A 24,284-nucleotide genomic window follows, 5' to 3' on the forward strand; every position below is an offset into this window, starting at 1 on the left:
CACATGCATGTTTTTTTTTTCTTTCTTTTTGAGATGGAGTTTCACTCGTCGCCCAGGCTGGAGTGCAATGGTGCTATCTCGGCTCACTGCAACCTCCGCCTCCCAGGTTCAAGTGATTCTCCTGCCTCAGCCTCCCAAGTAGCTGGAATTACAGGTGCACACCACCATGCCCAGCTAATATATATATATATATTTTTGTATTTTTAGTAGAGACAGGGTTTCACCGTGTTGGTTAGGCTGATCACAAACTCCGGACCTCAGGTGATCTACCCACCTCAGCCTCCCAAAGTGCTGGGATTACAGGCGTGAGCCACCACACCTGGCTGATGCTCTTTTTTGTCTAGAGCACAAAGCCTCTCTAGTTGTTCTGCATTTTTCCTAGTTCAGAACACAAGAAATCTTACGTAAAGTGAGGTAATGAAAGATTTAAGTCAGGCAATGGAGTTTCCCGATGCTGAAAAAACTATAATTAATCTCATTATCCAAATGATTCACGAGAATTATTCATCTGCACAAGGGGAGGGCTATATGTCCTCTAAGGTATAAGACACCTTGGAATAGGACATAAGCTGAGTTGAGAGTACATTATAATGGGGACATGCTTAATAGCCCCTTCTTACGAGGTTTGGAGCAGTGGGCTTCAGGCAGTGCTCAGTCACTTTCCTTCTCCCTTCGCAGATGCTGCTGAGAGTGGTGAAGGTTTCTCAGCGTTCAGAACACCTGGGCACTTCCTGCCTGGACAACCAGGCCTTACGTCCCTGGACTAACCTCCCAGGGCTTAGCATTCTCTGGAAAGCACTTCTCTCAACCTTGAATCATCTACACCTGGAAAGACAGAGGTGCTGGGAACACTGAGAAAAATGTCCTTGCCAGTTCAATGCCTGAGGATGCTTCAACTATAAACATAGACATAATTCTGTGCCTTGAAACCTACATTTAAAAACGCGATACAATTTTATTCAGTAGGGATAATATAAAGTGGTTTTAGAGCAATGATCTTGATGACTTGTAAAGAATTCCTTCTGATGCTTCTGTGACTTTGTGGTTCTTTTAGTCATGCCATTTTCAGAAAACCCGAGGATAAATATACAGCGGCCCCTTCTAAATCAGAGGGCTCTCTTAATAAGAATGAAAATTTATTATCCTCCCATCCTTCCATGACTTTGAGGATAAAATAAAAAATTTTAACGTGGTCTCTGAAGCCCTGCATAATTAGGTCCCTGCATAGTTAGGCTCCTTCTGTGCCTCGCACATCATCACCTTCTGAGCACTGGGCACATGGGCTCCGGGGCAGCTTCTTGTGAAGCCACACTCTGATAAGTTTCTAAGCCCTGACTCCTCCCAGAGTACTTAGCACTCTCCTACGCAGTCTTATGTTTCCCCACAAACATTACTTTCTCAGAGAATCCTTTTTTTAAATTAGACTTCATCAGTTTTGCCACCTAAAAGCAATTTTAGGATGGTAAACTTTTTTTGGAGACATCACAACTGTAATTAAATAATATCTATCACAAATAATATCATCACAACTGTAATTAAATAATATCTATCTATCCGTTGATTGACTCATAAAGGTAGGGTCTTGCTCTGTTGCCCAGGCCTCTAGTGGGAGATTTTAGCAGATAGTAGAAGACAATCACAAAATCAAATAAAGCTGGTGCATTTTTGTTTTATTTTATTTTTAAAATCTTTCTTAGAAACAGGGGTTTCACTGTTGCCCAGGCTGGAGTGAAGTGGCATAATCATAGTTCACTGCAGCCTTGAACTCCTGTGCACAAGCAATCCTCCTGCCTCAGCCTCCTGAGTAGTTGGGACTATGTGCCACCTCAACCTGTTAAATAATTTATTGTGTAATTAGTTTGTTAGTTTCTGGTTCCCTGAAATATAACCTCTGAGTGCAGAAACAACTTTTGTTCATGGCCATATTCTTAGCATCTCACACATGGTAGGCTTCCTATAATTATTTTTAAATAAATGCATGCATGAAATTTAGATGAAGGAAAAAAACACTTCCTTTGTAAAAAGACTATTTTCTAAAAGAATTCTCAGTAAGACCAATTTTCCTACAGGCTTCCTTTGTGTGTTTCAAAGTTGATTGAGTGGAATTCATTGAGTATGATTTTGTAGGAATACTTCCATGCATAAATAAGGTATGTGCCTGTATAAAGTTCACGACACATGGAACATTTAGAAGAATTACAGACTTAAAGAACAAAAATAGAAAAATAAAAAACACTGGGATGTTCTCTTAGTGATCGTCATGCATTGAAATGTCACAGCAATTTTTACTAGATAATTCTTTTAACTAGATAAAATTTTAATACAACGTCCCAAAGGGTGCTCGCTTTTCTTCCCAAGGAAAATTTCATCCGACAGTGACAAGAGGCTCACATTTTATTGAGAGAAAGCAGCATCATAGCTTGTATGGTTCTGACATTATAAAAATGAAGAAAGTCATGAGGAAATGAGATGAGCCAGGTTATAATACTGGATTTTCATCTGGTAGCATCTTACTTGAACAAAGACGTATAAGACATCTGTAAAATAAATTTTAGTAAGGAATGGAAATCAGAAAATGACTGCTTATGTCACATAAAGGGAGTTACTTACTTATCTGTACTAAAGAAACTGTCTCCAGTATAAGTGGAAAATTTTATAGTTATTAGTAACCTTAATTATGATGCATTTTAATCTAATTTTCCCATGTTTGGATTTCCTAAGGTTTTGATTTGAGGGCATTTAATAAATCACTAAATCAGGAAATGTTTTTACTGGTGACAAATTCTGTTCTTTACAGTTACCTAAAAATTACAAAGTCACAGCAATACCTCCCAGAAGGCAACCCTGAATTGTATTCAAGTTCCTGGACCTACTTAACACTTGGTTAAATACAAATAAATACCATTTTGTTTGTGGAAACTCATAAAATGATGAGGCAGCAAGGATAAGATTACTGGGTCCCCTGGGTAATAAGGGGACATTTTCATAAATGGCTTCCTTTGCAACTATGTTTAATTTTGTCCCAAGTAACTAAAAAAGAAATCCAGCTTTTACCTTTCAAACCACATGGTTTGGCTAACACAGTTGGTAAGAAAGAACTCTGAGCTAAAATCAACAAGATGAAATCCGGTGTGGGTAAATGCAATGCTTGTATCAATATTTGTATAGGAGGCTGGGCACCGTAGCTCACACCTGTAATCCTAGCACTTTGGGAGGCTGAGGTGGGTGGATCACCTGAGGTCAGGAGTTCAAGACTAGACCGGCCAACATGGCAGAACCCCATCTCTACTAAAAATACAAAGATTAGCCGGGCGTGGTGGCAGATACCTGTAATTCCAGCTACTTGGGAGGCTGAAGCAGGAGAATCGCTTGAACCTGGAAGACAGAAGTTGCACTGAGCCAAGATCGTGCCACTGCACTGCAGCCTGGGCAACAGAGCAAGACTCTCTCAGAAAAAAAAAAATTGCAAAGGATTTTTAAAAAGTGTCAATTGTAGTTAATATCATATATAAAGAAGGATATTTAAAATGTACCATTTAAGGAATAACAGTGAAATGAACCCCTGTGTATCTATGCTCAAGTCTATGAAATAAGACATTTCCAGTGCTTTAGAAATACCTCATAGGCTCTCCCCAATTTTATTTTCCTTCTCCTTTGAGATAATTCCTTTGATTTTCTTTATGTGTTTACCATATCCTTAAAAAATGCATTCTTTAGTTTAAAAAAATTGAGTAGTGAGCACAAATCTTGGTTGACTAAAGAAAAGGTAACCTTGTCACTGTTAGGAAAAAGATCCCAAGAACCATCTTGGACTATCAGCTAGATTCAGTGTCCTTGAAAGTTTCCGAAAGCCCCATGGGGCAGTCAGTGGGTAAGGTCTTGAGTGAGTCCGGGAAATACAAGGCTCACTCAGTGGGGCAGTCTGGTGGAGTCTCATGTGGGCATTCAGCAGGAATACAGTTATTGCTGGAGATGGCATCTCCGTATTTTGTTTCTTTTTTTAAATTAAATAAATTGTGGTTACATAGAAAATATGTATATTTATTGGGTACATGACATGTTTTGATACGGGCATGCAGTATGAAATAATCACATCATGGAGAATGGCTATCTTTCGCCTCAAATATTTATCCTTTTAGTTATTCAGTCCAATTATGCTCCAATTAAACAATCCAATTACATTCGTTTAGTTATTTTTAAATGTACAATTAATTTCTTATTGACTACAGTCACCCTGTTGTGCTATCAAATACTAGGTCTTATTCTTTCTAACTATATTTTTGTACCCATTAACCATCTGCACCCCCCACCCCCACCGTCCCTCAATACCCTTCCCAGCCTCTGGTAACCATCCTTCTACTGTTTTGATTTTTAGATCACACAAATAAGTGAGAACATGGGATGTTTGTCTTTCTGTGTCTGGCTTATTTCACTTAAAATAATGAGCTCCAGTTCCATCCATGTTGTTGCAAATGACAGGATCTCATTCCTTCTTATGACTGAATAGTACTCCATTGAGTATAGGTACCACATTTCCTTTAGCCATGCATCTGTTGATGGATACTTAGGTTGCTTCCAGATCTTAACTATTGTGAATAGTGCTGCAACAAACATGGGAGTGCAGTTATCTATTCGATATACTGACTTCCTTTCTTGTGGGTATATATCCAGCAATGAGATTGCTGGTATTTTCTGCTTTTTACCCATTTACGCCTAGTGTTCCACTATTGAAACGCTAAGCATTTGGGAGTTATTTATATCTTACTGCTCAAGGTCATCACCAAGGTCTGATTGTAAAAATTAAAAAAATTGCAACCTCAGGCATAGATGGTTAATTAAACTCAACATGGCCAACTTCTAGATGTCAGGCCCGAGTCAAAGCAGAACGCTTCTGTGGCAGTAAAATGGGTGTTCCCAGCTGATCCAGGTGACAGTCCCTGGAGGACAGAGCAGGACAGCCCAAGTAGAGATGAGGTTTTTGGGTCAGGCTTACCGCCCTGCCATTCTGTCATCCAAATAAAAGACAGGCAGAGGCAATGAACCTCCTAACGACGAAAGCCTCACTGCATTTGTCTCTCGAGACACGCAGCTCCAATCTGAACTTGCCCTTCATTCCTGATGCACAACTGTCACCCTCCTGGGGGTGCCCTTTGCCTCTTGCTTCCATGTGATCTCCTGCTTCCAGTGCCCCACCTCCACATCTTGCCCTTTCTGGGTGAATTCTCTTGCTGTGGTGGAGCACACTGTCGCGTTCCAGAGGAAAACTCTGGGGACCTTACAAGTCTGAAAATATCTCTGCTAGATTTCCACATGAAGTTTTGCCTAGGGGCAGAATTCCCAGTTGTAGGTAATTTTCTTCACAATTTTGAAGTTCTTGCTTCATTGTCTCTTTGTGTCTGGTGTGACTGCTGAGAAGGCCTACGCTATTTGCATCTTTCTGGTTTGTATATAACCTGATGTTTTCTCTCTGGACACTTGTAAAATGACCTCCTTGTCCCGGAAATTCTGAATTTCATGATGATGCGCTTGGCTTTGGGTTTATTCCATACGTTGTGCGATCAGTGGATTTTTCCATCTGGAAACTGATAACTTTCAGTTGGGGGAACTTTAAAAAAATTATTTCATTGATAATCCTGTCTCTTGCCTCTTCTTTCTTCTCTCCTTCTGGAATCCCAGTTATTCGGCTATACATCTCTAATTTTGTTGCCTTTTCTCTCTTACATCCCTTCTTTGTCATTTTGCTGTACTTTGTGGGACATTTGCTCAAGTTTCATTTCGGCTATGAACCTTTTCATTTCAAGAACTCTGTTTCTCAAGTGTCCTCCCTCTCTTTTTTTTTTTTTTTCTAGCTTTTCATTTTTATTTCTTGGGTGGAATGATTTCCTTATATCCTTTAAGAGATATTTTGTTTGTTTTGTTTTGTTTTACATTTTCCTCTCTTTGCAAATCCATTTTCTCAAAGTTCCCTTTTAGGAAGGTCACTTGTTTTTTTTCTGTATCATTCATGCTAGAGGATTTCTCCAGATGCCTTTTATCTCTGCTTGTCTGACAGGGATGGGAGTTTATTAAGCTCTGAGTACAAGAGAGGAACTTATCCACTTTGGTCTTCCCAATAGCACAATCTAAGTGGCATCTTTATAACAGAAACTCCCAAATCATTATCTTTGGATTTATTTTTTCTCTCGGGATGTTCAAATTGCCCAGAGAAGAATCCTTCAGTCTCTGCTGAGAGAGGTAAAGTTCACAGGCCAGCAGGCTGGAATGTGAGTCCTGGAAGAGGACTGGAAATAGGCACATTTTGGCATTTAGAATTCCAAAACCCACTCAATTTTCTTTTTGGTGTGTACTCAAACGTGTCTTGAGTCTTCCTCCTCTCCCTCTAGTGCAAGCTTGTCCAACCCGTGGCCTCTGGGCCGCATGTGGCCCAGGACAGCTTTGAATGTGGCCCAACACAAATTCATAAATTTTCTTAAAACATTATGAGATTTCTTTTTAAGTTCATAAGCTATCATTAGTGTCAGTGTATTTTATGTGTGAACCGAGACAATTCTTCTTCCAGTGTGGCCCAGGGAAGCCAAAAGATTGGACACTCTTCCTCTAGAAAGTAAACCAAACTTTCTTGGTTCATGGGACTCTAAGTTTCTCAATACTTTTTAAATGGTGCCCCTAAGCTAAAAGACATAATAGTTACGTTTGTTACACAGTTATTTCCAAAGAACTTAATAAGTATTTATGCCTAAACAATTTAGTATTTAAAACTACATACAAATTGAAAGAAAAATAGTATGATTTTATTCTTAAATAGCCACTATTTCTTACTAATGGCTGTGTGCATCTGCTGGGCACTGTGCCTCCTCTCTTGGAATCAGATTCGATGAGCCAGCCTCATTTCATGTTTCACATGGATTTTCATGAGGTACTTACTTTTTATCACACACTCATCAAAAACTCAGTTTCACAAAGAGATTATGTCATAGAAAAGAATGGAGGGTGATCTAATGTTGAAATTCTGAACTAGTTCAAGCCAGTCATCGTGTCATATCTGTCAAATGTCAAGTTTGAATGTGTTTGCATAAATAAATTTCAAATATATTACAGCATCCCTGTCAGCGTGGTGTGGCACCCCAGGGCAACCTGTCACACTCTTGGTGAACTGTAAGTTTCGTATGGCCTACTTTTGTTCAACCCACCATCCTAAGCTAGAACATGCATTAAGGTTTTACTGCATACGATCTACTGGGATCTCAAGAAACATCCCTATCTTTGCCCTCCTACAACAGCACCTTAGTACATTTAACTAAGTGTAACTTACTTTATATTGTGAATTGCAGAATCAAGCCTAGACTCTACTGCACAAGATCTAGCGTGGGTCACACTGGTCAGCAGAACTTAAAATTGAAAGCAGGAGGCAATATATTTTTGTACATATAATTCCACAACCAGTAAGACGCGTTTGTTTTTTTTTTAATTTTGCACGCTATTAGACAGTGCTATAGAAGTAACTCAACACAGTTTGTGGCTGTTTCCAGACAGCTGAATGAGTAAGAGACTGAGTATTAACAGCTGTCAAATGAGTCTTCTGTGCCCCCCACCCCCAGACTAGTCTTTGAAGGATTCTATCAGTACAAAGTCAGAATTTCAAAGAAGGTCAGAGAAGGTACTATGACAAACGGATGTTGGCCTTAAGTAAGCTAACTAGCTATTAATTCACAAAACAGTCTGAAAAGATTTGTGATGCAAGCTGACTTCTGTCTAGACAGAGAGGGGAGTGTAAAACACATCAGACAGATACGACGCAGCAGTGACAAGAAAAACCTGTTTCGGTTGCACAGATGCATTTGGAGACAACCTGCTATTTCCTTCTTTATCTAAATATCTAATTCCTAATGGGGCTATATCTAGGTACTAGGGAATTTCAATTTTATTTCTGGAGCTTTAAAACATCTTGCCCATGAATAAGGAAGAGAGTAAAGAGAAGAGAAAAAAAGAAACAAAAAGAATGAGGGAGTGAGATGGAAAAAGAGGAAGAGAGGGAGGGAATGAAGGAGGGGAGGGGAGAGAAAGAGACAGAGAGGGGAGAGAGAGTGAGCAAGAGTGTCTCTGTCAGAGGAAAGGAAGAGGGTAGGAAGAGAGAGTAACAAAAACAGAATGCTTAAATGTTTTCCTGAATTTCAAAGGTTATTTATGTGTTAGCATTTGGAAAATATCACTGACCTAGTCCTATAAAATGTATCTCTTGCCTCAGATGTATTGTAGCCATGTCTGTTTTTCTTCCTTCCACTTAACAATGGCTAAGAAAACAGTTTTTAGGGAAGCCAGTTCCTACACACTTCCATACAGTTGAATAGCTCAGAGGTCCATTAGATATAAGTCAATCAGGTCATTTAAAGAAGGTAAACAGTCATATTTATTTTTTGTTTTTTTCCTCTGACATAGCAACTTCAAGGTCAATGTAAGGAAAACACTTGGCAACTAGTAAAAGAATCATACCTAGTTTTGACAGGCATGACAAAACATTGTTTAAGCACAAATATGCTGTAACATTTGCTTGTTCTGAAGTTCTTACTCATAACCACTCATATAATTAGTCACTTAAGTAGTCATTCATGTGCTTAAGCGTTTTTGTTTAAAAAATATGATCATGGATTTTATTTAATGCTGCATGCCAACTGCTGATTTCCTGAAGCAGAGCATTTTAACGCTGGAAAAGGGAAAGAAGAAAGTCTCGTAGTGTCATGGTAAAAACAATTGTGGAGAAATCATCGGTCAGGAAAACTCACTGTGTTAGTTTTTAATAGCTCCTGACTATATACTTGTTTCTGGTGTATTGACAGATTTGCTTGAAATATTTCTCTGCCAGGAGAAATTTTTCAGAAAATGCTATTATTGTAGTTGGAAAGAAGGAGTCTGTTTTCTTAAACGCTTTCAGATCTAAGTATGTAAATAAGAAAATTCAGTGAACACACAGAGGAAAAATTTTTCTGCATTGCTAGGACAAGGGATTTAAAAGGAAAGCCTTCCATAGCTTGCTCTTTTCTGCATGATTTTGCTACGTTAAAGCAAATGGCATTGAAGAACGTTCTAGAGGTCAGGTGATTCCATGAAGCTGTTTAGGACTAATTTTATTAAATAATTCACGATCAAAACTATATTCTAGAAGCAAAGCAGCAAACCATAACTGAAACAGAAGGAGTGTGTGTAGGGTAAGTGAGGAAGACGCAGGGCGCGGGGTAGATGTGAAACAGAAGGAGTGTGTGTAGGGTAAGTGAGGAGGACGCAGGGCGCGGGGTAGATGTGAAACAGAAGGAGTGTGTGTAGGGTAAGTGAGGAGGACGCAGGGCTCAGTGGAGATGTTTCCTTCCTCCCTCCTCATCCAAATTTATTCTTCCTTAGCCAGTATATTCTGAGTGTTTTCGATTTTCAAATATACACATACTTTTCAGAAAACTAAGCTGCTCAGTTTCTAACCAATGCTTTGACTTTGCAGATGACAGTTTGTGATTTTCCAACCTACATTTGATAAGTCATCATCACCTATGTGCATGATGACAACGTATAACAACACAATGAAAAGAGAGTTGCAGGAGTTCACTCTGAATCCAAAACGCAATGTCAAAGGCTGCCTTAAGTCATGCTAGCAGTAACATTTTTACAATTTTTGGCTCAAAATTTTAGTCTTATTTATACACAAAGCATTAAAAGACATAAATTGCTTTATAGGTTTGTTTCATATAATAAGCTATTTCTTGTAGATAAAAGATATTTGGTTCCTACTTTTATATCTACCTATCTATCTAAAGTTGTTTAAAACAGCAAACACACAAGATGTGCCCTAACTCCCTACAGGATTCCCATATTAGCTCATGCAGCAGATTTAATCTCAGAAAATCCATGTATCAGAAAAGTAGTATTATGCAATTTTATTCTAAGACATTTCACAGACAAAATATGCAGTTGTATATTTCCACAGTCTGGAAAGTGACTACACTGTTTGATGTGATGACTGACACATTAAGTGGGGTGACTTGCCCTGCTTGTAATTCATGACAGGAGGGCAGATCAATTCCAGTTGTTCCCTAAGGATGCTACTCAGCCTCCCTCAAGCTTTGGATCCTAACAGGGTCAAACTCTGCTTTTAAAGATCCAGTACACAGACGTGAGAGGTTCAGGGACTGACTGCAGTAATCTGACCTGCAGTGGCCCACAGAGAACTTTCCAGTTCCCCCAAGAAGAGTCAGAGCAAGGTCATGGCTCCTAAGACACATGTGGCAAGATCCGCTCGACACTGAAGCAGAGGAACAAACAGGAGAAACAGGAAAATGACTTGTTTTTCTACCCTTTGTTCAGAAATAAGTGAAACTGTGACTCTGCTGATGGGAAAAATACAAAAGTAAATAATCTTGCGGAGGACATACAATGTAGTACCTAGACAAAAATTTGTTTCCTTTACAAACACTGTTTCAGTCCATGAGGAAACATAAACATGCAATATATCTGAGGCAGGGAACAGCTGGATCACATAGCACTGTGATCTGGTCAAACGACCTGATAATTAAGAGTGATCTGGGGGCAAGATGACTTTCTTTATGCTTGCAGAATAGTAAAAGTTTATGGTTCAGAGCACATAAATGAGAAATGCCTGGGGGTCCATTTTGCTTACCTCTTTGAGCTGCTCTCATTTGAGACACATTTCTAAGCTGGGGTTGTTAGTGGGTTCTGATCAGTACAAACATGCAGTAGATTGTCCTTCTCTACTGGAATTTTAGGAGGATGTTTTTTCATCATCAGCTTAGTTTGCTTTCTGAGCCTAAAAGACTGTATTTTAAAAAGCCTGAAGTCACTGAGCTTGACCTTCTTGTCTGAATGGAACTTAATGTTTTGCTAATAAAGACACTGATGTAAATAAAATGCAGTGTACAGACTCCATGATAAAGAAGATCTTGTCTTTAAGGGGGTTTCACATTTCCAGGGAACCACAAAAACATTGTTTTGCTTACGGCTTTAAGATAGAAACAAAGAACTATTGAGACCCAAAAGTTACATTATCCGCTCTCTCTCCCACCAAAAAAACCCCTAAAAATATTCTTACCAGGTTCAGCTGTAGATCTAGGTTCTGTTAGCCGCATGAAAAAAATAAATTAGAACAAAGTATTAGAATGGGATTCCATTAATAAAAAAAACCTACTTCTTCCTTTCCATTACCTTATCTAGGACATGACTGAAGAAATGTTACAATCAAACTCCATCATACAAAAGATATAAAGTGATAGATCAGTTTATATTTCTATAAAACATAGAAACTCAAATTCCTGTATCAACTTACACTAGGACATTTTTCCAACTGCAGTTCATAGATGGGCTCTAGGAGCCTTGTGAACCTCCTAAAATTATTGATGCAAATTTGAGTCCAAATGTATACATGCATTTTTTAAGAAGAAAGAATATGTCACTTTCATTAGAGTTTCAAGGGGGTCACAGTTTCCATTACTGGATTTCAACACACACACTGTAGATTATCTAATCTTGCCACTCTTTGAAAATAGAGATCAATTCATCTCAATGACTTAGCCCTTCTTGGTTTTCTTGAAGCTGGAGAGAATAAAATGGTCAGACTTCGGGACATGGGCGCTTCTCCTTACTTTTCTGTAGAATTCGGAAATCTGGAGAGTCTTGGATTTCACTCCCTTGCCGAAACCACTGGACCTGCAGAGGGGGTGCCCCTCGGACCCGGCACTCCAGAACCACCACCTGGCCTTCCGCCACAGCTGTGTTTTGAAGTTCCTGAAATTCAAGGAAAATGTACCCCATCAGACTTTGGTGCATTTTTAAGCAATTTCACAACACAGAAGAAAAATTCCAAATCCTAGACAAAACAGATACAAACACAAAATGCAAAACTTGCATCATAAAATAATTAGTACTGACTCAGGTAAGGATAAACACCTTTGAACCCACTGATTATCAGCTTTTCACCCTCTCCAAGTCATAAAATGAGTAAAGTTTACCAAAGTCCTGCAGAGCTTTCTGGCCTGTCTGCGAATTTGCACTGACTGCTCTCCATTTATGGAATTTGATGGTAACCACTGTTAACTTTCTTTATCTACATTTAAGAGGAAGCGGGTGGAATGTGAATTTCTTGAAACAATCACACTCTAAATAAAAGTAGATTCTTATGAAAACCAGACAAGAAGAGAAAAAAGACATGCATTTGTTTTCACATGCCTCGGCCTTTTCATGTACCACCTCTGCCCGACTAGTTTCTGATGTTGAGTTTATTAAGCTAAGGGGTTTCTGTATTTTCTCATTTTGAGATTCTGAGTAAAGTAATGAAACATGCTGCACTTCTTCCTTATTGACTTTCATTTCCTCCTTCTTGGCTCCTGCCTTTGTTGTCCCCCACCGCACTCCAACTCCAGACCAATAAATCTTTACAATCCAACAGATTAGAAATTAATTTGGCTTTATAGATACAAAGAGGTAAAGATTTTATACTTGTTCTTAAATATCAGGACATTAATATTTCCCTCACATATATCTTCTCTCTACCCTTCTTCTCCAGAATTAACTAGCAATAAGGGCCCTTTAAACTTTCTTACTATTTAAACTTCTGACTATAGAATATTGGATCTAGGCCAGGCGTGGTGGCTCACACCTGTAATTCTAGCTCTTTGGGAGGCCGAGGCGGGTGGATCACCTAAGATCAGGAGTTCGAGACCAGCCTGACCAACATGGTAAAACCATGTCTCTACTAAAAATACAAAAATCAGCTGGGCGTGGTGGCAGGCACCTGTAATCCCAGCTACTGGGGGAGGCTGAGACAGGAGAATCACTTGAACTCAGGAGGCAGAGGTTGCAGTGAGCCAAGATCACACCACTGCACTTCAGCCTGGGTGACAGAGCAAGACTCCATCTCAAAAAAAGAATATTGGATCAAATGTGGGGTGTAGGACTCTCAAAATAACTCAAACATAATTTACCCATATATAGACTAAAAGCAAACAAATTCACATTAGGAAGTGTGAATTTTTTTGTTTGTTTGTTTGTATGCATGTGTGCTAAAATTATCTGATGGGACAACAAATGATGTTCTGGAAAAACCAATTCTGTAACCAATGTCCTGCAGTAAGTGTGCTAAAACGCTGAGGAAATTCTAAAAGCCTATGACGTTGGCAGAAGAACTATAAAAGTCTAATGTGAAGTCTGAGAAGACATTTGATAAACATTTCGGTAGTTAACTAGAATGTCTTTAAGTGAAAAGGTTTAGATGATCAACTATTTCTGACTTCATTCTTTCTTCTCTCTTATATTTAAATGGAGAAAATCTCCGATTTTAAATAGTATTTTTCTTTCTTTGTGACTGGGTCCATAGAATAGCTAATTTATTAGATCAAAACAGGGTAAATGTCACTTACGGGGTCCAGCTTCTATGGGTTAACCTATTAAATGTCTCTAGGCTTGTTCAGGAAGCTGTTCAGGATAGACTACAAATGGCACTGAAATATTTTTCATGCTTCAGCTTTGAGGCACCGAAAGAGACTTTGATTTATTCCTAAGATTAGGTATTTTTTTTTTCAGTGTCAGAAAGTCAGAGATGTAGGAAATGGGTAGATGTCAAGCAACTTAAGCAGTCAAAGCTCCACAGTTATTCCAGGATTGCCATTTGGATCCTCCTGGAGCTAACATTTTTATCTTGGCAAAAGCCATGGCTAAACATAGTAAGCCATTAGGAGAACCTTCGGGAACATAACAAGGAGTCCCAAAGGAGACTGAATGCCAACCTTTACAGGATGCACATGGCAACCTGGATCATCTACTTTGTGTAGTATCTTGGAGCCCTGGGGGTTTCAGGATCCATATAAGGACCCCTCTTGCCATACCATCAAGTCCGCCTGACACTGTGCTTCCTTGGAGGGGTCTATTTGGGGAGAAATGTCACATGTACGTCCATACTATCCACAGTCCTGTGGTCCACAACCCACCAATCTGCCAGGTGGCCTGCAGGCAGGAGCACTGGCTCTGCCTCCGACCAGCTCTGAGACCTAGGACCTAGGAATCTTTTCCAGAGTAGCATGAGAAAACAGATGGAGGCAACCCTTGGACTGTGAAAGCCAGCCCACCTGCCATTGATTGTCATCATCATGCCTAAGAGAAAGCCCAATGAAGGTGCTGTGAGTGACAAAGTAAAGGCTAGTTTGATTTACAGAGATCAGCAGGATTATTTTCTAAACCTACCCCTCCAAAACCAGAGACCAGGCCTAGAAGGACCCTGCAAATTAGAGACAGAAGCTGCCTAAAGTGAGAAAGGGAAAAGCAGATGCATCAAGGAAGGGAACAGCCCTGCAGAAGAGAGATGTTCCATGGTCCAGACACAGAAAGTGGAAGGCTGGAGAAGTGGCTCTGAGCTTCCGTGGCTCTGAGCTTCCGTGGCTCTGAGCTTCCCGTGGCTCTGAGCTTCCAGTGAATTGACAGTTTGAGAGTTCTTAAAAATCAACCTATATGAAAAACAGAGTTTTGGTTTACTTCTCTTTAAAGTTGTGCTGTTAGCACAAAGAATGCTTCATGGTTTTCTTTTGGGGAAAGGGGAAAGACCACTAATAGAATGACTATGTTGCAGGAGCTGGACTGCAAGGGAGGAAACAGGATTTTGTACTTAGTATTTGAGAGTTCCTCTCGGTGCCCAGGAGGAATTCCATAACATCTACACATGCCAGACCCATGCGGGAAAGCCCAGTAGTGAAAGAAAGTAAAACTTCGCATCCTTTCTTCCTTCCCTTGTGCCACTAGCATGGACTTTATTTATTTAAACCAAGAGGCATGTTGGGCCCTGGCACCCCCAAATCAACTGTATCTTGGTTACCAATACATCGGGCAACACACCCTTTTCTGGTGATGACCTTGGGAAGCTGCTTCTGCAAAACTCTTAAACTACATCCTAAATGTGGAGTGTCCACCCCTCTGTAAACATGTTCTGTTCTTAACATCAAAGGAAGACTTCATTGGTTATCAGATTGACATAGTTTTAGGCAGGGTTTTACATGACTTCTTTTCTAGCAGCCTAGCTAGGAGGGTAGTTTCCAAGTCGTTACCACTTGTTAACATTTGTTGCCTGTGCCCAACTGGAAATACTGTAACTGCTTATGAAAAGATATTTTATAAAGCTTGGATTCAACCAACTGAAGGGAAAAAAATCATTCCTTAAATGGAGATTACAAAAATGCTTTTCTTTTCTGCCTCACAAAAGTTTTATAGATTTGCTTTCACATTTGTCTTTACTAGGAATTGTTTGTTGTGAAAAGTATGAGGTAGGAGTCCAACTGGATACTTTTTCACCTCTGCTGAAGAATCAATTCTTTCTCCAGTGATTTGCAAGTTTCTGTAAGTATTCAGTATCTCTGTGGCCTCTACTCTGATTTCACATCAATTTCTCTAGCCTCATACCAGGACCATACTGCCCTAATTACTATCCCTTTAAAACGTCTTGTTATCTCATAGGACAAATCCCACTCCTTCCTAACACTACCTTATTTTCCTTCCTCAGGTGTATCCTAGCTATTCTTAGCCATTGTTTTTCCTCCATACAACTTTTCGAATTAGGTTGCTAAATTCTACGTCAAACAAACAATTAAAAACCAGGAACCTGTGCTTGCTTTGGCAGCACATATATACTAAAATTGGGATGATACAGAGAAGCTGAGCATGGCCTCTGCACAAGGATGACACGCAAATTCGTGAAGCGTTCCATATTTTTAAATGTGGCTCATATACACCATGGGATACTATGCAGACATAAAAAAGAATGAGTTCATGTCCTTTGCAGGGACATGGATGAAGCCGGAAACCATCATTCTTAGCAAACTAACACAGGAACAGTAAACCAAACACCGCATGTTCTTACTTATAAGTGGGAGTTGAACAATGAGAACACATGGACACAGGGAGGGGAACATGACACACCTGGGGCTTGTCGGGGGGTGGGGGACAAGGGGAGGGAGAGCATTAGGACAAACACCTAATGCATGCAGGGCTTAAAACCTAGATGACGGGTTGATAGGCGCAGCAAACCACCATGGCACATGTATACCTATGTAACAGACCAGCATGTTCTGCACGTGTATCCCAGAATTTAAAGTAAAAACAAAACAAAACAAAACAAAAATACCCAGGAAGCTGTTGGAATTGTAGCCAGATTTACATTAAATACAGATTAATCAGGGAGTCATGACTTTATAGTCTGTCGGTCTGCAAGCATGGCACATGTCTCCATTTATTTGGGCCTTTTAAAATGTCTTTTAATAAAGTTTTATAATTTTCTCTAAAAAAAAGGAAGGAAAAAGGAAGAGAAGAAATGCTATATGGAACCATTTCTGACTTGAGAGGCTGACCAATGAAACGGATGCCATTCAGCCTGGCAATGCAAATTCTGGACTCAACAAATGGAAAATTAGTCAGTTTTTCTGAATTTCTATAAAACTTGCTAGATTTCCCAAGCAATTTCCTACACAGCAGTGTTTTTGTTTTTGTTTTTTTTTTAAATCTTTTTTCTACCTGTCTTGGCTTTCCCACTAGATTTTAGGCTCTATCAGGTTCCTGCTCACATCTCTCAGAACCCATCACAAGATTATAGTCACATGGCAGTTGTTCAACAAATATCTATTTAATCCCAAAGGTAACCATGGTAATCAGCCTACTAATCTGTTCTTTTTAATTTTTAAAGATTGCTACATGAAGCCACATGTAAATGAAATTGAAGGACCAAAGCAAACACAGAGAATGAGACTTCCAGATGTCAGACCTTTGTAAAAACAGGAGGAAAGTAGGCAGTGGTGGCTCCATCAGGTCGGCAGAGATATGAAGTTGGACTGTGAACCTGCAAAAGCAGAGACACATGGATCAAATTCTAAATATATAAATCGCCTAAAAGATGGGCTGAAGAAACCTTTCATTATGGGGATCGCCCCACTTGAATGAAACGAGTGAATGAAAGTATCGCCATACATCATTTTACTTGTCTACTCTTACAGTACAGACGTTGTTCCACTTCCTCATCTCACATCTGTTACTCTTCTCTGTTCAAAAGGATATTCAAGGTAAAATTTCCCTGGGTCCTTGGGGATCCATGAGTTTTTAAATGCTATTACCAAATGGATTTCTGTGTGTGGGACTTCCACACGGGTCTTTTTAAAACTTCTTGTAGACATTGTATTTTATTTTTAAATACAGTTTGGATTCAATGCATAAAAGCCATTGGCTGTTGGCAGTGGAGGGTTAAATTATCAAACATCTACCTATCCTTATTTAACTTGTACTCTTTTTTGATATAGGGATTATGGGAAAGGAGAGAAAAGAAATTTTTTTTATTGATGTGCAAAAAACAAAGGTGCTAAAATACCTATTGAATGACATTCATCTCTGGAGAAACATTATAAGGATTTCAGAGTAGTGAATGGAAAATATTTCTTTGTGAACTATCACTTATTTTTCAATAATCTGGATTTATTCACGTATGGAAGCTGTTGTTAGCTTCTTAACCCAAGATGATGGTGATCTGGTATCGTGTGTCTAAATATGCCACGGGACATCATGAAGAATTTTGGCAGAGCTGTAGAGATGCTAGGATGGTAATGGAGCTTATTCATTACTCCTGGAAGACTTTACTGGCCTGTGATTCAAGAGGTTTCACTTTTCACTGTCTTTTTATGTCCCAAGAATTTGTGAACACTCTTGTAGTATTAATTATAGTATTATATTTTAGTATAATTATATTATACTAAATTAATATAAATAAATATAATTATAGTATAGTATAATTAATTATAGTATTGATATTTCCTCTATGCCAGGGACTGTTCCAAGTGTCATATGAAGATAAACTCACTCGATCTTCAGGACAAACTTGTGAGATACACAGTGTTATCATCTTCATTTTACAGATGAAAACACTAGGCTTGAAGCATTATTTGCTTAAGGTTCCTCTGTTAGGAAGTGGTAGAACTGGGATTCAAACCCAGGCAGTCTGGTTCCAGAGCACTACTTGACGTCACATTGCCTGCAGTAAGAAAGTGAAGGAGTTTCTCTGGGCGCTTCATTCTCCCAACTATAAACATGGGGTAAACTACCTTCCATTCCATGTCTTCACAGAATTTAATCCATTTAAAAATACACTCTTTACATTACTATGGTATTTACATATCTAGATGTGTATGTATCTATTTCCTAGGCTTCTGTCTTACATGTAAATATATTCTGTCACATTCACCCCATTTCGGAATGGGGTGGGTGACATTTTTTTCCTGTCATGAAATGCCTAGCACAGTACTAAGCACTCAATAAATATTTATCAATATTTAAACATCAAATACCAATAAATGTCCATTGATTTAATCAAATATTTATATAAATTCCACTCTGGTTAAGGGGTTTAAAGGAAATATGTACTATATATGCTATCTCTGAGTAACTGATACTGGTTGATTCAAGTTTATGGACCCAAATGTCTTCTCTCTACTGTTTGTATTTTCCACGTATCGATAGAACATATTGGCCTCTATAGTGGCTGAAACACCCCTGAGCATTCAATAGGTAAAAAAGGCTGAAGGAGGACATGGTGATACTTGTAAGACATACTCATTACTTAGGAATGAGTTTACATTTCTAGACTGTGGGAGAAAACCTTTCTGTGAGTGCTGTCTTTGAACATACTCATTAAATCATGATTTAGAGACATCCAGATGTAATTTTTTTAACTTTTTTTTTAAAGTTCATATTGTTTGTGTTTGCAAAGTAAACTCATTACAATTACTTTCCAGTAGTTTATATTAGTGTTCTTTGAGGGCTATAGCAGTCTTACAATAAAATAAAAGCAAGATCAAAAAGCATGGTGAAGTCAAGGAATTTGAGTTGTTTTTTCTCATTTGTTTAGCTTTTAGGAGTGGGAAAGCTTTTTGTTGGTATGCAGACTTGTCTTTTAATTTGTAATGAGCTAATAAATTTGGCTAAATGAAAGAGCATATACATGTGTGGGAATAATCAAATAGTTACAGCTAAAACAGATACCATTTTATCAGGTTATTAGCTGTTAGAGAAAGAAGTTCCCAATGGAAATGCAAATGTTGACTAATTGGTGGTGTGGCTTTGGTTAAAGGTATTTTTAGTGAACTGAAAGGAGAAACCCTACCTACAATTTTCTTTGCTCTGAATTTTGTGTCCACTCAGAAAATATTTCAAGAGAGTATACTAGTTAGAATCAAAGTCATATTCTTAAAATCCACAAGTTTGCCGATGAGTTCGACCCCTTATGGGCTCTGGCTCAAGGCATACTTACCTGTTGCACAGGGACAGATAATGGTTGAATCACAGCTGTGGTCACCCCTGTCTTTGGAGATGATGATCCTATTGTCAAGGAAACAGAAGTTGTTTTCTTTTGAGCTCTGGAAAATAGGAAGGTGAGTGTTTAGTCAGATTTTTTGTTTTGTTTTGTTTTGCTTTTTTAGCAGAAATAATTCCTTGAAACATTTGAACAGAAAAGCTAGGTTTCTTTTTGCATACTCAACCCACTTCAACTGTAATTGCTTCCACAATGGGAATGCATAACCAACAGCTAGAATAGCTGCGGTCAGTATATGCATGTACCTTATAGAATGTACCTTATAGACATTTAGCAAAATCAATACATGAGTAAAAGAAAAGTAGCTTGATGTAACTGAGACACTGCTGAAGATGCTAACATATTAAACTTGAAAATCCTAAGAGAAAATACTTGGAAAAAAATCCAATCTTTATTAATAAGCAGAGATTTGAAATGTTTAGGGTTAGGGTCCTATATTTAACTCAAAGTTTTGGTTGTCCATTTTAAGTCTAGCAGCTGTTCTTTGTTCTGGTTTCTAATTTTGTTGCGGGTATCTTGGAATTTTTGTGTTCTCTTAGTGCATATAAGTTAGTGAGGTATTCACAGAAGATTAAGAAGAGTTGGTTTCTAGGCCTAGCTTTGCCAAGTAGCTGGCGGTGAAATCTGAAGCAAGCCATGTAACTTCACTAAACTTGAGCTCCTTATCAAAAATCAGGGGTGGTCAAATAATCTTACAAGGTCCTTTTAGCATCACTGATTATTTGATGCTGAATGGATATAATTTTTATGTACATACTAGCAGATAAAAGAAATTTATTAGAACAGACTCAATATTTATGGAGTTTTCCATAATACAAATTTCTGGTAGATTTTATTTTTGCCAAATAATTAAGATAGTAACATTTTAATAATTGGTATGTCTTTGTAGGAATAACTAAGTTTTGCGAATTTCAGATACAAGATCTAAATAAAAATAGATTGTATCCAAAGGAAAACCTACTTCTGGCCTAATTAGATATTTTCCAACTTGCATAAATAAACTGGTCCTCACATTTTAGTAATGATTTAACTGATTTTCTCTTAACGTGACTTCTCTTTCCATACATTTAGACTAAGTTAGATGGCTGTCTTTGAAACTAACATTGCATACGGTAAAATTCTGGCATATCAATGACGAAATGCAAACTTCAAAGTTCAAATTTACAAGTTAAAAATTGTGTTGGGGCTGGACATGGTGGCTTGTGCCTATAATCCCTCCCAACAGTTCGGGAGACTGAGGCAGGAGGATCGCTTGAGTCCAAGAGTTCCAGATGAGCCTGGACAACATAGTGAGACCCCGTCTCTACCAAAAAATAAAAAAAGATTAGTCAGGTATGGTGGTGTCTGCCTATAATCCCAGTTACTTGGGAGGCTAAAGTGGGAGGACCACTTGAGCCTGGGAGGTCAAAGCTTCAGTGAGCCATGTCGCACCACTGTACTTCAACCTGGGTGACAGAGTGAGACCCTGTCTCAAAAAAAAAAAAAAAAAAAAAAAAAATTGTGTCCCAACCTCAGTATTTGGTCTCTGATTAACATCAGTTGATTTTTTTCTTCAAAGCACAGCAAGCATGGTTTCATACCCCAACCATTCTGTTGCCATTCTTTGTTTCCAGATAATAGACGGAATTGTAGGCACTTACTGTGGCATAGCTCCAGCTTTTGATTTGAAAGCTAAACTTTCACTGTCGGAATCTGTTGAACTGGCACCTGGGAAAGTATTAAAGATAATGGTAAAGTTAAGATATCAGTGTTATCTATAATAATTGCAAAGAATTATATTTCCCTTAAATAAAACAACATACAAAGTCTTTTTCACCGAAACACACAATAAAATAGAGTGATTCAGGCTCAGACCATTTTTTATTTGTACTGTTTCTTCAGAAACTCATTTTTAAAAAGTACTACTATAAATAGCTTTCTTCAAAGCAATATACTTTTAATGGCATATTTATTATTAGTTTCATTTTTATCACCGTGGTCATCACAACCGTACTTTTAAATGGCTATAAACTATGAAATAAAGATGTGTGTGTGTCTGTGTGAAGAACACCCATGCTTTTAAACTGTAACCTTCTCCAGAGATTGCAGGGTAAGGACTGATAATGTCTTTATTACTCATTAATCAGAGATGCTTTCTGGCTCCTGGGTAAAACTGAATATGACAGTGGTTCTGTTCTTGAATAAGAGGGCCTTTGATTTTGGATCATGCCTTCCCAAATTCATTTGCATTATTACTGTTCTTAAATAAAGGGTCAACTTACTAGATTTTTAGTCAAAAGGTAAACTGCAGTCAGATTTTGATGTTTGCATATTTCATGTCAAGAGATTTTAGGCAACAGACTTAAAAAATTGCAATGGTTCGAAGTATATTCTTAATGTTTCCAAGATACATATAACTTGGGTCATTTATATTCTTTTATATAATAATACATGCTTATAGGAAAATAACCATAGAGCACAGAATCGTGCAGCCTAATAGTAAAGATCAGTGGGTACCTTCCTAAATGCCATTCCCAAATACCACATTAAGTCTGATGTGTATTATTCCTGATAAGTCTTTTTTTTTTTTTTTTTTTTTTTTTTTTGAGACAGAATCTTGCTCTGTCACCCAGGCTGGAGTGCAGTGGCACAATCTTGGCTCACTGCAACCTCTGCCTCCTGGGTTCAAGCGATTCTCCTGCCTTCTGAGTGGCTGGGATTACAGGTATGTGCCACCATGCCCTGCTAATTTTCTTATTTTTTTTTTTTAGTAGGGATGGGGTTTCACCATGTTGGCCAGCCTGGTCTCGAACTCCTGACCTCAAGTGATCTGCCCACCTTGGCCTCCCAAAGTGCTGCGATTACAGGTGTGAGCCACCGCACATGACCCAGATAAGTTTAATACAGCATATCAACATATTTACATTTATGTACATATTTATACAAATGGATTCACATGACATGTTCACTTGGCATTTGGCCACTTTTGCCTATCAGTGGATTTAGAATACATACGTTCACTGTGTTCTCTTGTACAGCTGCCTGGTATTCCTTCCAGTGACTCTACTGTGATATGTTTGCCAGTCTTTTATTGACATTGAAAACAGCCATGTTTAGGTAACTCTGCTGGAATGTTTGCTGTCCCTGCCTACTTATTTCTGTGTCTACCATCCAGTGTAGGCTTTCTTCGCCTGGGGCCTGGACTACCATAAACCATTCTTGTCTTCCCATCTCCTTCTTCTCAAATTCATCGTTGCCCTCCCTGTGTCAGATAGATTTTCCTAGAGCACACCGTCCCTGTTAAAAATGAGATGACTAGAGTCTCTACTCAGTAACATAAAAAACCCAAAATTTGTCATTTAATGACCCTCATGATTTCCAACTTCATTTTCTACCTCTATTTGCCAGAACTTCTTGGACTTTCAAGTTATGTAACCCTAATTCAGAGAGCTGAGTCCACCTGCACACCTATGGTGTGCACTCCATAAGGGGGATATGCAGTGAAGACACACACACACATACCACCCCACACCACACCCCCCCACACACATCACATCCATACTCATCCTGTCACACACACACACACACACACACACACACACTCGACATCCATACTCACCCCACCACACACACACACACCCCACCACACACCACCCCCCCCACACATCACATCCATACTCACCCCACTCCACACACACACACACATACACATATCCCACCACACACCACACCCCCCCACACACCACATCCATACTCACTCCGCCACACACACACACACACACACACACCCCCCCACCACACACCACACACACCCGACATCCATACTCACCCCACCACACACACACACACCCTACCACACACCACACCCCCCCACACATCACATCCATACTCACCCCACTCCACACACACACACACACTCACCCCACACACCACATCCACACTCACCCCGCCACACACACACACACCCCACCACACACAACTCCCACACACCACATCCATTGTCACCCCACCACACACACACACCCCACCACACACCACACCCCCTCAAACACACACCACATTCATACCCCACCACACACACACACCCCACATACCACATCCATACTCACCCTACTACACACCCCCCACACACATCCATACTCACCCCATCACACATACACACCCCACCACACACCACACACCCCCCACACACATCCATACTCACCCCACCACACACACACACCCCACCACACACCACACACATCCATACTCACCCCACCACACACACACACCCCACCACACACCACACACATCCATACTCACCCCACCACACACACACACCCCACCACACACACACCCCCCACACACATCCATACTCACCCCACCACACACACATACACCCCACCACATACACACTCCACACATCACACCCATGATCACCCTACCACACACTACACACACATACACCCCACACACATCCATACTCACCCCACCACACACACTCCACACACCACACCCATACTCACCCCACCACACACCAAACACACACACACCCCACACACATCCATACTCACCCCACCACACACATACACACCACACACATCCATACTCACCCCACCACACACATCTATACTCACCCCACCCCACACACACACCCCCCACACACATCCATACTCACCCCACCCCACCACACACACACACACACACACCCCACCACACACTATACATCCCCCATACACATCCATACCCCACCACACACACATACACCCCACCACACACACACCCCACACACTACACCCATACTCACCCATCCACACACCACACACACACCCCCCACACACATCCATACTCACCCTACCACACACACACCCCACACACATCCATACTCATCTCACCACACACACACACCGCCCACCATACACACACACCCCACCACACACAC

The 24,284-nt window shown here is 39.6% G+C and overlaps 1 protein-coding gene and 1 non-coding gene across 6 annotated transcripts in view; one reads left to right on the forward strand and one right to left on the reverse strand.

Moving 5' to 3' along the window:
- The window catches only part of PALLD (palladin, cytoskeletal associated protein), a 432,781-nt gene that overhangs the window by 226,645 nt on the left and 181,852 nt on the right, over positions 1-24,284 (reverse strand). For all 5 annotated transcript variants that reach the window (XM_050791713.1, XM_050791711.1, XM_050791710.1 and 2 more), the window contains 5 exons: positions 21,025-21,091; positions 19,322-19,427; positions 16,793-16,867; positions 11,640-11,781; positions 11,090-11,113 (listed from right to left, as the gene is read on the reverse strand). In XM_050791713.1, coding sequence (XP_050647670.1) covers positions 11,090-11,113; positions 11,640-11,781; positions 16,793-16,867; positions 19,322-19,427; positions 21,025-21,091 — 414 coding nt within the window. The remainder of the gene's footprint in view (positions 1-11,089; positions 11,114-11,639; positions 11,782-16,792; positions 16,868-19,321; positions 19,428-21,024; positions 21,092-24,284) is intronic.
- On the forward strand, positions 15,640-15,748 carry LOC126955773 (U6 spliceosomal RNA). The gene has a single exon (XR_007726072.1). It is a non-coding gene; the product is annotated as a U6 spliceosomal RNA (small nuclear RNA).

Source organism: Macaca thibetana, chromosome 5, assembly GCF_024542745.1.
Source record: "Macaca thibetana thibetana isolate TM-01 chromosome 5, ASM2454274v1, whole genome shotgun sequence".
NCBI classification, from domain to species: Eukaryota; Metazoa; Chordata; class Mammalia; order Primates; family Cercopithecidae; genus Macaca; species Macaca thibetana.